At 43.8% G+C, this 15,786-nt stretch overlaps 2 protein-coding genes across 4 annotated transcripts in view; one reads left to right on the forward strand and one right to left on the reverse strand.

Annotated features, from left to right (window-relative positions):
- Positions 1-889: 889 nt before the first annotated feature.
- On the reverse strand, positions 890-1,294 carry LOC132478731 (large ribosomal subunit protein eL34-like). The gene has a single exon (XM_060082097.1). The coding sequence runs from the start codon at positions 1,250-1,252 to the stop codon at positions 890-892; it is 363 nt and encodes a 120-aa protein (XP_059938080.1). The 5' UTR covers positions 1,253-1,294.
- Positions 1,295-5,015: 3,721 nt separating this feature from the next.
- Positions 5,016-15,786, forward strand: part of MILR1 (mast cell immunoglobulin like receptor 1) — a 28,234-nt gene continuing 17,463 nt past the window's right edge. For all 3 annotated transcript variants that reach the window (XM_060082611.1, XM_060082614.1, XM_060082612.1), the window contains exons 1-2: positions 5,016-5,237; positions 11,677-11,937. In XM_060082611.1, the coding sequence (XP_059938594.1) occupies positions 5,150-5,237; positions 11,677-11,937 (349 nt within the window). In that variant the 5' untranslated portion in view covers positions 5,016-5,149. The remainder of the gene's footprint in view (positions 5,238-11,676; positions 11,938-15,786) is intronic.

Below are 15,786 nucleotides of genomic sequence, written 5' to 3' on the forward strand. Positions count from 1 at the left end.
TGCTTGAGAAGCATGGTTTCCATGATGTTTCATGAAAACCTTACTGGGTTTTGTACAGAGTAGGAATGCTAGAGGAGGGTAGAGAGGAAGTCTGGGAAATCTGGAGTTTCAGCCAAGATTTTAGAAGCTGTTTCTAGACAAGTGCTGTCGGGCAGGCTCCACTCCCCTCCTCCAGACTGGGTGGAGTGGCTCATCCCCCCTGGAGGACAGCTTGTCCAGAGATGCCTGAGTGGTCCTAGACATATCCGCCTCCCAGGCCCGTGATCATGACTGAACAATGGAGGGGAGGTGTAAAAACCCAGCTCCCTGGCCACAAGATGGACCAAACCCCATGGCACAACTCACACCCCACATCACCCCATGGGAGCAGACAGTGTGTCAAGTTCAGCTGAACCCTCATCTTTGCTTAGTTGCTTCCCGTGTCCTGTTCTACATGCCAGTGCCCTTCCCTTCTCCTTCAGTCACTCAGACAGGTGGTGTCAAACTCTCTATTGTCACCTCTGAGTGATGTAATTAAAGATGTGAATCATGTCAATCTTAAAGTATTTTCCTGACAAACTTAAAAAATTTTTTTTAATACTTAAAAAAGCTTCTTTTTTTGTAATTTTAATTTATTTTTGGCTGCTTTGGGTCTTCGTTGCTGTGCACAGGCTTTCTCTAGTTGCGGCCAGCGGGGACTACTCTTCGTTGCGGTGCGCAGGCTTCTCATTGCGGTGGCTTCTCTTGTTGTGGAGCATGAAGCTCTAGGCACGCGGGCTCAGTAGTTGTGGCACACGGGCTTAGTTGCTCTGCGGCATGTGGGATCTTCCCGGACCAGGGATCGAACCCGTGTCCCCTGCATTGGCAGGTGGATTCTTAACCACTGAGCCACCAGGGAAGTCCCAAAGCTTCATTTTTTAAATTTAGCTTTCTGACTCCATGCTTGTGCTTTCAACACTTTCACAACAATTTTCCACTCCTCAATGAGGAAAGCACGCTTGATCCTGTCACGGAAACATTTAGCACACGTGGAACCACCATAGGCCTGGCTGACATGTTTTTTTGTTTTAGACAACCTCATGAGAACTTTAGGTCTCACGGCACAAACTCCTTGAAGTCGGCCTAGGCACACGCCACATGCGAATTTTGGTGCTTTCTCAACCTTCTTGGTATAAAGGTAAACAATTCTGTTACCAGGGGTTCGGTACAGCCTGGTTTTGTTAGAGGCTGTATCATGGAACAGCCTATGACGGCATGTCAAATGCTGGACCATCGTGAATGCCTCTAGATACCATCCCTGTAAGAGGAAGAAGCCTGACAAACTTTTAATTTACCTTCTTTCATCAAATAAACATCAGAGAGAATTAAGTAATATATCTCAAGACTTGGGAACTGAGACAATGAAAACTGGAAGGCCACTGGACCTTATGGAGAACTTGCGGTGCTACAGCCACACAGTCTGGAAACTATGAAGTCTTGCCTGTTTGTTTTAATGGAAATGGTAAAATCTTTGGAAAAGGAAACATTTTATTTATATTTTTAAATTGAAGTACAATTGGCTTGTAATATTACATTCTATGAGTGAGATCATATGGTATTTGTCTTTCTCTGTCTGACGTATTTCACTTAGCATAATACCCTCTAGGTCCATCCAGTTTGTCACAAACAGCAAGATTTCATTCTTTTTTGTGGCCAAGTAATATTCTATTGTGTATATACATCACATCTCCTTTACCCATTCATCTGTCTATGGACAGGTTAGGTTGTTTCTGTAGCTTGGTTGTTGTAATAATGCTGCAGTGAATATAAGGGTGCCTATATCTTTTTGATTTATTGTTTTGTTTTCTTCGGAAAAATACCCAGAAGTGGAATTGCTGAATTGTATGACAGTTCTATTTTTAGTTTTTTGAGGACCCTCCATACTGTTTCGCATAGTGGCTGCAGCAATTTACGTTCCCACCAACAGTACGTGAGGGTTCCCTTTTCTCCACATCCTTGCCAACACTTGTTATTTGTTGTCCTTTTGATGATGGCCATTCTGAAAGGTGTGAGGAGATATCTTATTGTGGTTTTGATTTTCATTTCCCTGATGGTTAGTGACGCTGAACATCTTTTCATGTGGAATTTTTTTTATTATAAATCTATAGTTTTATTATCATGTGGAGATTTTAATACTTTCAGATTTACAAGGTTAGTTTGATAAATGAAAGAGAAGTGGAAGATGTTATAACAATGAAGAAATATGGCATGACTTCTTGTAACAAAACAAAATAAAGTATCAATTCCAAGAGAAAATATATTACTTTAAAATAAATTATTATATAAAAATACATTTGTTATTTGAGGGCAAAAGTGAAAATAAATGAATTCTAAAGTCATTTAAATTTATAGAATCCTGACACTACTAAATGATATTTGTAAAGTTCTGTGGAAGGATAAATGAAATTAAACCAATGGATTAAATGATTTTTTGTGATTTAGAAATATAAGATAACAGAAATTTTGGATATAGAAAAATTTCAAACAACATTATAAGGGCTGGAATATTTAAAAATTTTATCATTGTTTTTGTTCATCAGGAGTTGAGGATTTAACACCAGGAACAACTGGTGTGAAGAGAAATTCTCGATTTATCGAGATTACACATTATCCAATGGCCACCAGTTTCAAGGAATTCACTGGAAAAATTCAAGGCAGTTCCCCATGTCCAATCGTCCTGGAACGTGAGCCCTGTTTCAAAACACCATACCAGGGCCTCCCTGGTGGCGCAAGTGGTTGAGAGTCCGCCTGCCGATGCAGGGGATACGGGTTCGTGCCCCGGTCTGGGAGGATCCCATATGCCGCGGAGCGGCTGGGCCCGTGAGCCATGGCCGCTGAGCCTGCGCGTCCGGAGCCTGCGCGTCCGGAGCCTGTGCTCCGCGACGGGGGAGGCCACAACAGTGAGAGGCCCGCATACCGCAAAAAAACAAAACAAAACAAAAAAAACACCATACCAACTATTTCTAAAAATCAACAAAATTTTGGAAATTAGGAGAATAATTTATTAAAGATTTGCTCAAAAATTTATATCACTTGTTGAGTAGTTTTATAACATAACTTAGTTTATTTAGAGATAAACTAGGGGTAGTGGAATATATTTTAAAATATCTGATCCATGCATTGACATATATTACTCTACTAGTTGTGACATATTTAATAATATCTCTGCACACTTCATAGAGGTTTCATAAGGATTAAATGAGATTATCAGTATAAAGCTCTTAGACAACAGAAAGCCTAACTTTACTGTTTGTTTGACTATATTTATTGTTATCAAGCTTATCAATATGGTGAATTATTGTGGACCATAACAATGTGGATTTGCCATGATTTGGGCCCTAAGGAATGTGCCAGGTCCATGGATGAACTTTTTCTTTTTCCACTTGAGACTTCATAGCTGATTTGTTGTGGAACCTTTGACAGACTATGATCCTTTTCTGGAGCCTTGCTAAGGTACTCCTAGCAACGTTTACTAACAGCTCTAAGTAGCACTTCTGGTTTCCTTTGCTGTCTTTGTATCCAAGCTGTGGTCTGCAGGCTTCCTGCCCCAGCTGAAAGTTCCACACACAGAAATGCCCCAGACACGTCAGCTTTTCTAAAGACCCCCCATCTTCTGGGCATGACAGTTCTCAGGAACCCAGCTCCACCCTCTGCTCAGGCCAGGATGGATGAGATACTCCTGGGAAATGTCAAAAATGAAACCTCCGATTCCCTTGAGCAGAAATTCTGGCGTTAAGGGTCATCCCACCAGAGATTAAACTTGTGGGGTTCTTTAGTGAAAGAAATTGCCACCAACATCACCATATGAAGTCACCGTCAAGCACCGAGTGCCATCTTTGTTAGAAGAGTGGGTGCCTGAGAAGTAACTTTTACTGTCAGAAGGAAATAAAGGCCTTTTATGAACTGAAGCCTAAATAAGACGATTTGCCTCCAGACAGTGGCAACCAGACAGGGAGGAAGTGGGGGTGACGGCAGCAGGTCCTGGCTCTGCTCAGACCCCCAGTAGTGGCCAGGTGTGAGGTTGGGAATGACCGACCACCACGGGCTGGAGCTGGGGAGCCCAAGAAAGGAGCACTGGGAGTGAATTAATACTGGAGGTTGGATGATCTGAAAGAACCTGCACCTCTGTGTCCCCCACAGAGAGGGCACCTGTCCACAGGAATGCAACAGACCTACAGGGCCAACCCTCAGTGGCAACAAGAACCAGTAACCCGGGATTCCCTGGTGGTCCAGTGGTTAGGACTCCTCACTTTCACTGTGGAGGCCTGGGTTCAATCCCTGGTCAGGGGAACAAAGATCCCACAAGCTGTGCAGAGCAGTCAAAAAATTTTTAAATAATAATTTTTTAAAAAAGAAAAGAACCAGTAACCCAAGTGGCCCAGCCTGATCACAGCTCCCACCACTTGGGAACCCCTCACCCCTTCCCACTCCCCACTACAGGCTGGCGACAGCAAAAACATGCATCCACTTCGCAGAGTCAGGAGAATTCTGGATTGCGGAGAAGTGAATCACTAGCCACTTCAGGGTTGTAATTTAGAGACTCTGAGACTGCTCGGGCCCTTGTGAAAATTCAGAGTCCCAGGTTTCATCCCCAGTAAGCCTGGAGTGGGGCCTAGAAGCCAGCATTTAACACAATCAGGCATTTCTGCTGCCATGTTTCTCTGTGTCTCTCTAACAGTCAATATTGCTTCACAAGACTAAACCAAACTTCCACTAAATTCCTTTGGACACAGGCCGTATCTAGAAAGAGACGATTGGGTGGGTTTGCATAAAGACAATACTTTTTCTTTTTCCCACTGTCCAGCTTCCCTGCCAGCCTGAATTAGAGGCAACCTGTCACATCTCTCTCTGCCTACAAGAGCTCACAGAGGAGCACAGGGTCACATCAACCAGTCATCTTATGTCAGGCTTATCCACGCAACTCCCATTTCTTTAACTTGGTCAAAAAGGAGGAAGTTCTCTATGTGACTCACCAACCCCGGAGGCCACCAAGCCTCCTTTGCCCTCCTCCCCGATTTCATTTAGAACGTGGGGGCCATTTGAACAGACTGTTCTTAGGGGGCATTTTTCCTGCTATCAAGTATAAGGCTCACTTACCATTTTGAAGCTTGAATCTCCAAACCAAAACAACATGTGGAAAAAGAGTTTTCTCATGTTCCTTTTCTCTCTTTCAGTTCAGAAGGCTGCACTGGATTGTGAAAGAATGAGAAAAACAAATGGTAAGTTTCATTTACTTCTCTCTTGTACTAAAGCTGTTTTCACCGAAACGGTGAGACTGTCAGCTTTAAATCATACGCATTCATGAACAGGTTTTTTGGTGCTTTCTGATGAACAACCAAAGGGAGAGTCGTTTCCATGACCTACTGTTTAAAATGAAGTGATTTTAGCAAGGGAGTTGGAGAATCTTTCCTGAGACTCAGAGACAAAATATTGAGATTTTTTTTTTTAACAATGAAATGGTTCCTTCTTTCTCTGTTGTTGTTTTTTAATTAGAAAAATCAACACATAATTGTTGTCAAATAAGTCAAGCAACACTAAAAATATATCCTGGGAGGCAGTTTATCACCATAGAGCTAGGCTGTTGTGGTCCTAACCCTGGTTCTACCGTTTTCCAGCTGGCAGCCTGTGCGCACGAGGAAACCACTTAAAACTTAATTTCTATCCTCTGTGAAGTGGGGAAAATAAAAGCACTTCCCTGGGAGGCCTGTTGTGAGGACTGAGACAAGCCCTGTGCCTCAGCACAGAGCCGAGTGTAGAGGAACCATCAACAAATGCTAGCTCAGGTCGTTGTTGTTGCTATACTATAAAATGTGAAAGTTCTGTTATATCCCCTCAATCCCTCTCCCCTCTCCACTTCCAGAAGCCACCACTATTAACAGCCCTTTTTGTTTCAATATCATAGTAAACAAACTCTTCTGTGACCTGTCCTTTTTAAAATTAACAATATATCCCAGACATCTTTCTAAGAGGAACATGTAGATTTAGTTCCTTTCTTTTCAACAGCTGCATGGCAATTCATAATAGGACTCAGCCATAATTCATTTTTTAAAAATAATTTTTAATATCTTTTAAAGTAATTAATTAGGCTGTGCCAGGTCTTAGTTGCAGCTTGCAGGCTCCTCAGTTGTGGCATGCGAACTCTTAGTTGCGGCATGCATGTGATCTAGTTCCCTGAGCAGGGATTGAACCCAGACCCCCTGCACTGGGAGTGCGGAGTCTTAGCCACTGCACCACCAGGGAAGTCCCATGGCCATAATTCATTGAATCATCATCCCCTTACTGGTTGTTCCATTTTTTTTCTTTGTAATAGAAACAATACTGCAGTAAACATCATTGTACACAACATGCTTTGTGGACACATGAGTGTGTAAGAACTCATGTAGGATAAAATCCTAGAAGTGAAATGGTTGGGTCCAAGGGCATGTCCATTTGAATTGTTACAGATACTGCTAAGTTGCCCTCCCCACATGCTGAACTGGTGCATGGTCACCAACACTGACCACGCACATGGGTAAGTGTGAGTTTCCCACCCTCTCAAACAGTGGATACAGTCAGTTTTTTAATGTGTCACTCTGCTGAGTACAAAATAATATCTCCATGTTGTTTTTTAAAAAATTAATTTATTTATTTTTGGCTGTGTTTGGTCTTCGTTGCTGTGCGCGAGCTTTCTCTAGTTGCGGTGAGCGGGGGCTACTCTTCCTTGAAGTGTGTGGGCTTCTCATTGTCATGGCTTCTCCTGGTGTGGAGCACGGGCTCTAGGGGTGTGGGCTTCAGTAGTTGTGGCACATGGGCTCAGTAGTTGTGTCTTGCAGGCTCTAGAGCGCAGGCTCAGTTGTTGTGGTGCATGGGCTTAGTTGCTCCACAGCATGTGGGATATTCCTGGGCCAGGGCTCGAACCCATGTCACTTGCACTGGCAGGCAGATTCTTAACCACTGCGCTACCAGGGAAGCCCTCCATGTTGTTTTAATTTGTGGTTGCCTCATCACTCATAAAGTTGAGCTTCTTTTTCATGTTTGTTGACTGTGAAAGCTCTAGTACACCCATATAAAGGACATTTAGGGATGGCTATCTGGTTGGAAAGAGAGGCAAGGTCTCATCTTGAAGCTGAGCTTACATAAGGCTGAGAAAATATTAATTGTCCAGATCAAAGAGAAGGAGGGAGGTTTTGGCATTTTCGAGGGGTCTAAACCCCTCCTCCACCCAAGCCATCCCTCAGCCCCAGCACTATTTCTTCTTTTGGGAATTACCTATTCAAATTATTTGCCCATTTATTGGATTGTCTTTTTCTTATTAATTTGCTGTTGGTTTATGTACATAAAAAAATACTATGCTTTCGTTTATGTTTTAAGTATTTTCTTCTAGCCTTTTACTTCTCTTAATTTTGCCATAGAGGAGTTTAAAGTTTTAGGATAGTTATTTTTTTCAGTCTTTTCTTTATGGCTCCTATTTCGTGTGTCTTACTTGGAAGACTTTTTCCAAGCAGGTGATATAAAGAACATTTCCCTATATTCCTCTTTTTTTTTTTTTACTCACAAGTGAGTAAAGGTCACTTCTTAGCAGGTCCAGGGGTCTCAGGATGTCTTGGGGACATCGAGAAGAGAGGAATTCACCCAAATTCATGGGTACTGAAGGTACAGTCTGGTGACAAGTTGCTGACTTGGCTTCTTAGCCTCAAGAGGCTATTAAAAGTCTAATCTGGAATTCCTTATAAAAGTTCCAGGAAAGCAGACTTAAAAGACCTACATGTTCAATCTACTCTTGCTGCACTGATATCAATAATCAGGCCAAGTTTAATGAGACCAGACTGATTTTGCAAACAAATTAATCTTCAGTTATCTCTATTAAGAATGCGGGTGGGCTTCCCTGGTGGCACAGTGGTGGAGAGTCCGCCTGCCGATGCAGGGGACACGGGTTTGTGCCCCAGTCCGGGAAGATCCCACATGCCGCGGAGCGGCTGGGCCCGTGAGCCATGGCCGCTGAGCCTGTACGTCCGGAGCCTGTGCTCTGCAACGGGAGAGGCCACAACAGTGAGAGGCCCGCGTACTGCAAAAAAAAAAAAAAAAGAATGGGGGTGATTGTAGGGAGAGAACTCTGTTTCAGTAAAAGTACAGCACACCCTGTGCGGTGTCGAACGGCCACGTCTCGTTGTCAGCAGTTAACATTTCCAATTTCTCTCCTACCCTTCTGACTTGGAATCACGAAAAATGAAAACTTCCCTACGAGCTGAAGCTTGACGACTTAGTATAAACTTCAGAGAAATCACACAGATTACATGTGGACAACCTCGGTGATGCTGGGGTGGGGGCTGCTCAGAGTTCACCCGATGCCACGGGCACATTCCAACTGCGGCCCAGGAAAAGCAGCAGAACTGCCACCACCTGCCCTTGCCCCTCCCCCATACAGGGAGGCACGGAGACCACCCTCCTGGAAGTCCCCCCAGCTGACCACCCTCTGGACTCAGACCAGGCTGGACAGTTGGCTTTTCCTTTGTTTCTACAGAAGTATCCCCCATTAAACGCTGATAGCTTTGCCCTTACAAAGGCCTCACTTTGGCGGGACCCCACCCCCAACACCGCCTCCTAAAATGAGACACAGCTGCTTAACAAAACTGACCTATTCTCAGGGCTGAGAAATTGGTTCAATGAGGAATGGAGCAGTTCACAGCTGTGTCTCTTCCTGGTGGGGGGTGTTGGGGGGAATGGAGGGCAGTGGGACACACCCTGAAAGATGCACTCTGGCCACGATCACCTCCAGCCAACAACCCTCACAAAGCAGCAGGGCAAGAGGGCACCTGCCCTCCCTTTCTCTCTGCAACCAGGGAATCACCCCACATGGATGATCTTATCCTCAGGATGGGAAGTCCAGGCCGAGAGAATTCTGCACAAGCAGACCTTATTAAAGCATTTTTTCTCCTCCTTCAGCCTCCCACAGACTCTAGTTACCTTTCCACATTGCCACTTCGTCCGACCCAGCACAAAAAGCATTCAGGTTTTGCCTCTTCTCTGGGTCTTCATTTCCTTACGAGGGCTCCGGTGTCACCCCAAACTTACATTAAACAATGTGTATGCTTTTTAATGTGAACGCTTTTCTCCTGTTAAAAAAAAAATGAAAATTTATTTATTTTGGGCAGAGTTGCACCTTTATTGCTGTGCACCGGCTTTCTCTAGTTGCGGCCAGTGGGGGCTACTCTTCGTTGCGGTGCGCGGGCTTCTCATTGCGGAGGCTTCTACTGTTGTGGAGCACAGGCTCTAGGTGCGCAGGCTTGCGGGCTCTAGAGCGCAGGCTCAGTAGTTGTGGCACACGGCCTTAGTTGCTCTGTGGCATGTGGGATCTTCCCGGACCAGGGCTCGAACCTGTGTCCCCTGCATTCACAGGCAGATTCTTAACCACTGCGCCACCAGGGAAGTCCCTTATGTTCCTCTTAATTCTTTTATAATCTTTTATTTTTTTAACATTAGATTTTCTGATGAGGGTTATTTTCTTCCCTTGGCATTTTTAAATAATAAAATTCAAACACACAAGCAATCAGAGACTACTGGGATTGTGGCAAAAAGATCCAGAAGGCAGTTAGCAGATGCTCCCTATAGCCAAAAAAAACCAGAGACAATAAGAATAAAATAATTGTAATGGGTTGTGGGTTGAGACACATCAAATACATTTAAATCTATGAGTTCATAATGATTCTTAAACAAAAAATAATAACAATAAAGGGAAATATCTCATTGTTACAAGATGCTAGGAAACCAACTCATTATTTTCAAAATTGGTCAGTAACAGAAGAGAACCAATCATTTATCCTACCTTTTCTTTCTTCTTCTTTTTGGCCACGGGATGTGGGATCTTAGTTCCCTGACCAGGGATCGAACCTGCACCTCCTGCATTGGAAGCACAGAGTCTTAACCACTGGACCACCAGGGTCCCCTATCCTCCCTTTTCTATGCAAACTGTACCTCAGTGTAACCAAAGAGTTGACAAGGGTGTTTCTCCTCAGATAATTACGGATGATAAATGAAGAAGGAAAAAGAGAATTGGTATATCATCATTTTGCAACCTCTAATGAAATAATGCTTTCTGGGTAATTATCGTCAAAGTCTGCTAACAAACAAAAAGAGAGATACCCTGACACTCTTTGTCTCCTAATGGAAGTACACCCTACCCCCTATGCTGCATTCTTGCTAAATAAAAGCTAATCTGAATTTCATCAAGCCTCTGACAGGAGACAAAAGAATATGGAAAGGACAGCATGGGAATGTAATTAATGAAATCCAGACCATGGAAAACACTTCAGAGCAAACAACTTGCTATCTTCAACAAATAAAGGGCTTCCCTGGTGGTGTAGTGGTTAAGAATCTGCCTGCCAATGCAGGGGACACGGGTTCGAGCCCTGGTCCGGGAAGATCCCACACGCCATGGAGCAGCTAGGCCTGTGCACCACAACTATTGATCCTGCGCTCTAGAGCCCGCGAGCCACAACTACTGAGTCCACGCACAACTACTGAAGCCCATGCACCTAGAGCCCATGCTCCACAACAAGAGAAGCCACCACAATGAGAAGCCCGTGCACCACAAGGAAGAGTAGCCCTGCTCGCCGCAACTAGAGAAAGCCTGCACGCAGTAACAAAGACCCAATGCAGCCAAAAATAAAATAAATAAAATAAATATATTTTTAAAAAAACAAAAGCAAAGTGCAGGGGGAAAGAAAAGAGACAGAAAGGTCTACAGATGAAAAAAGTCATAAGAAACATAGCAACTAACTACAATAGACCATTATGGATTCTAAAAGAAAAATCAGACAATTGGGGGAATTAGAACACTAACTAGATATCTGATGATATTTTAAAAATATTGTTAATTTTGTTAATATTGTTAACTGTTAAATATTGTTAATATTGTTTACCAGAGTCCTTATCTTTTAGAGGTACAAACTATTAACGTCCTCCAGCCAAAGATCACCAGGGACACGTGTAGTTGAACCAAGTTGAGTTTTAAGAGAAAATGCATACCATGGAGTAACAAGAGGGCATCTTACAGTAAGATTTGTGTTAGGTAACTTGGAGGAAGATTCAAGGCAGCAGGCTTTACTCTGAATTGGATTCTTTTAGGAATTGGAAATAATGATATGGTCAGGAATCTTAATAATTCTTATCTAAAAGATAAGAAGAGCAGTGCAAGGCAAAAGCTCTGACTGATAAAGAAGCAGCAGTCATTATACTCCAATAAAGATGTAAAAAACAAAAAAGCAGCAGCAGTCAATCATATTGTTTAGAGGGATACTTGGCCATTTTTGGTTTTTGGACCATGTTTGTGTCTTCATCTGTGTTCAGACATGATGATGGAGTCATCTTGTCTTTGTCTTGCTCTAATATGGTCACAGAATGGCCTTGTCTGGTACTGGTGACCAGTCAGTTCCTAACCAGCACAAAACAGCTTGGTAAGCCTACCTGTCTCTCACTGGGAGAGGCCTCTGTAGGCACTGAGGTTTCCTCACACACTGTCCAGCCTGGCTGTGCAGGCAAGAAATGTCCCCTACCTTTGGAAAGTTCACCAGGAACAGAGGGTCTCCACCCCCTTGACCCACGAAATGTGGGTAGACAACCACTGAGCTATTATTGAGGGATGGTAACGAGGACTTTCTCTTGTGTTATTTTGCTTTCCAGAATTCCCTTCTCCAAATCTGAACTCACAAACGGATGCAGTCATGAGGGGTCAGAATGTATCTCTATCTTGTTTCAACCAGAACAAATCACTGCGGATCACCTATTTTTTGTTTCGGGGTGAGAAATGCCTGAGCGTCCAGAATGGACCCATGACTTTTAACCTAACAATCTCAGAAGCCCGTGACTTGGGCCCCTACAAATGCAAAGCCCAAGTTTCTAACTGTTCAAAATACAGTTGTGAGTTCAACTTCACATTTGTCGGTAAGTAGAGTGCTTGTTACTCGGCGGCCCTGTGATTTGCAGGGATTCTTTCCTGTTCTAGGACGGGCTCCCTGTTCTGCTTGTTAACACTCCCTCAAGAGCCTGGCAAGTATGTCACTGAGATCTTTTTCCTTAATGATTCCATTTCACTTTCTCTCCAAATACTTTTGGCTGTTTCAGATAATAATATGCTAATGGCCCAAGGCAAAAAGTCTTACATCAACCATCTGAAAAGTTGTTGAGATCTTTTCTAGATGCTTTACTCTAGGATTCTCATTGTGTAGGTAAAAAAAAGATTTTTTCTCTTAAGATTCAAATAAGAAGTCTTAGAAGCAATGTTGCACCCTGTGGCAAGGGTCTCCAGAGCCCCAGGCTTTTCCCAACTTCTTCCCTTTGCAATGGCCATCAGCCTGCACTCTTCCTGCCCAAACATATTTTTTTGGCCACGACACGCAGCTTGCAGGATCTCAGTTCCCCAACCAGGGACTGAACCTGGGCCACGGCAGTGAAAGCCCGGGATCCTAACCACTAGGCAACCAGGGAACTCCCCAGCCACATTTTATTACTTTTATATTTTTCTCTCCCATCTTCCCACCCCAAGCCTTTCACAACCTAGCATTAATGGCCTCATCCATGATGGTGACGTTGATAGTGGACTCCTGGGAGAGGGAGAGAGTGTTTCCAGGTAATACATGTACCTGGAGTCTTCCAAACAGAGGAGCCCTGACTTACTGATTGAATCTTTGAGTGATTCTCTGGGTCTGTGCTCTCCAGTATGGTAGCCACTAGCCACATGTTTTATTTAAGTTTAAATTCAAGTTAATTGGGCTTTTCTGGTGGCGCAAGTGGTTGAGAGTCTGCCTGCCGATGCAGGGGACACGGGTTCGTGCCCGGGTCCGGGAGGATCCCACATGCCGCGGAGCGGCTGGGCCCGTGAGCCATGGCCACTGAGCCTGCGCGTCCGGAGCCTGTGATCTGCAACGGGAGAGGCCACAACAGTGAGAGGCCCGTGGACCGCAAAAAAAAAAAAAAAAAAAAAAAAAAAAATTCAAGTTAATTAAAATTACTTGAAATTTAAAAATTCATTTCCTCAGTCTCATTAGTCACATTTCAAGTGCTCAAGAGCCACAGATGTGGGGTGGCTGCTATATTAGACAACACAGACACAGAACACTTTCATCATCACAGAAAGTTTCATTGGACGCCTCTGCTCTAGGTCAACGGTTCTCACGTTTTTAGGTTATAACCATTTTAACAATCTAATGATAGCAGTGGATACTTTCGCTGAGACATGTTACAGATGCAAATTTCTGTGTAAGACTTGAAGGGATGCCGTGGGCTCTGGATTAGAGCCAACCATCTTAGGACAAATTTGAACACAAACTCAATGGAAGCTATAATTGTAAATGAAATGTAAAAAGAAGAAAACCATGCAAACACGGCCTGGGATGTAGTGGATGATGTGAGGGCAGTACCCTGGCTGATAATATTCTCTGGTGGTCAGATTCCTGCTGGACTGGGCAGCCTGGTTTTGCAGAAAGAGGAACAGAATAAGCATCAGGGAACCTGTGTACCACTAGCTTCCTGTGCAAGGCTGAAGCCTTAAATCAATTGATTTAAAAAACCCCAAGTCTTCATTTCCTGAGCTTCCATCCCACAGATATGTATACAATCTTCCCACATCCTGCCTTCAGAGCAAATGCACAAGTTTCTTGCAATGTGTTACAGTAATTACACCATCCTGTAGAACTTTTTTAATAGATTATAAAAACCTGTATCATCTTCATTTAGGTCAGATTAATAAATACCTACTGAATGCTGACCCCAAGCAAGTAATTGTGTTGGATGCTGCCAGGGTTTCGATGATGCCTAAGACATGATCTTGTCCCCAACCCAGTAAGGGATGTGAGCCGTGAACACAAATTCATGAATCACTGATTCACTCATCAAACATTTAATGATATCCCCGATGTGCCGAGCCCTGGATATATATTAGTTCCTGCCTTGGTGGAGCTTACAGTCTACTTGGGGAGGCATAAAACCCAAGTACCCAAATAAATTCATAATCACAAGCTGTGTGGATCGTTATAAAGAAAAAGAAACTGGCACAGGGATGGAGAAAGGTCCGGGATGGGGGAGTGACCTCCTTAGATAGATAGGGTAGTTAGGGAAGGCCTTTCTACAGGGATGGCATTTAAGAAGAGCCCTGAAGGATGAGAAGGGGTTAGCTACGTGAAGAGACAGGGGAAAAAAGGCTCTAGTCAAGGGACAATAACCTGTGCCGGGGGCTCCAACTTAGGAAAGAACTTGGCTGTTGGGAAGGACCTAATAGGACACTGGTATGGCTGGAGGCCTGATGAGGGGAGTGTGACCCCAGGTGAGACTGGAAAGGGAGGGGGAGCCAGGTCAGGCCTATTTATCAGGCCCAATTTATCACCTTCAGTGTTAATTCATCCTGGGTGGGGCAGGGCAAGGGTAGAGGTTGGGGATCGGTTGGGAGGCTCCTGCCGTCATCCAGGAGACAAACAATGGTGGAGATGGAGAGAAGTGGATGGATTCAAAATACATTTTGGAGAAAGAAACAACAGGACTTGCTGACTGATTAGATTTGGAATCACATGTAGTAAAGGTGAGGAAGGAATCAAGGATGACTTCCAGATGTCAAGTGTGATCAGCTAACGAGGAGTGGTGTCATTTCCTGAGATGGGCAAAAATGGCAGTTGTTGTTCAAGGGGTATAAAGTTTTGGTTATGCAAGATGAGTACATTCTAGAGATCCTGCTGTACAACACTGTGACTATACTTAACAGTGCTGTACTGTGCACTTAAACATTCGTTAAGAAGGTAGATCTCATGTTAACTGTTCTTAGCACAATGAAAATAAATGAATGATTGAATGAATAAAAACATTTTAAAAAAGAACAGGATTTTAACATATGTTTATCTACCTACCAATTGATTCATTAACTAGCAGATTAACTAGAGTTCAGTTTCAAACAGGTTATGTTTGAGGTGACCAGGAGACATCCAAGTAGATCATGTAATAAGAGGTAGAAAAGTATTAAGAGGATGGGACCAAGTGCTACAGGAAGCAGAGGAAAAGGGAGAAGTTCTGCCTGGAGGACTAAGGAAAAGTTTTCTGGGGAAGGTGGCAACTGAATGAGCCTTAAAGGACCCCTTGATTGATTGACTGATTGATTGATTCTCGGCTGCACTGGGTCTTTGTTGCAGCGTGCAGGCTTCTCATTGCTATGGTTTCTCTTGTTGCAGAGCACGGGCTCTAGGCATGTGGGCTTCAGTAGTTGCAGCACGCTGGCCCTAGAGGGCACAGGCTTCAGTAATTGTGGCGTGTGGGCTTCAGTAGTTGTGGCACGCGGGCGCACGGGCTTAGTTGCTCCGCGGCATGTGGGATCTTCCTGGACCAGGGCTTGAACCCTTGTCCCCTGCATTGGCAGGCAGATTCTTAACCAATGCGCCACCAGGGAAGTCCCATTAAAGGCCTCCTTTAATTTAAAAAATATAACTAATTTATTGAAGAGTCACCACTCCCTTCCCTTGATCACTGTGATGCTGTGATACACTTTACCAGTCCTTTTACAAACTCTCAGGGAAGTGTAATTCTAGTTTGAATCATCTTATCGCAGAGAAAAATCCATGCTCTCTGTTTCTTCATGAATGTTTCAACTCCTCCTTCCTGAAAATTACAGGAGGTAGATTTCATTTCCACAGGAAAAACATCCTGTTGATGCTATTCCCAAACAAAGTTGCTCTTTGAGGCCACCATCACTGGGTGCCATTCTGTCAAGGATGCTGCCACAGGGATTCCTGCTCAGGGAAGGGATGGAGCAAG

The sequence above is a fragment of the Mesoplodon densirostris genome, chromosome 18 (genome assembly GCF_025265405.1).
Source record: "Mesoplodon densirostris isolate mMesDen1 chromosome 18, mMesDen1 primary haplotype, whole genome shotgun sequence".
NCBI lineage: Eukaryota > Metazoa > Chordata > Mammalia > Artiodactyla > Ziphiidae > Mesoplodon > Mesoplodon densirostris.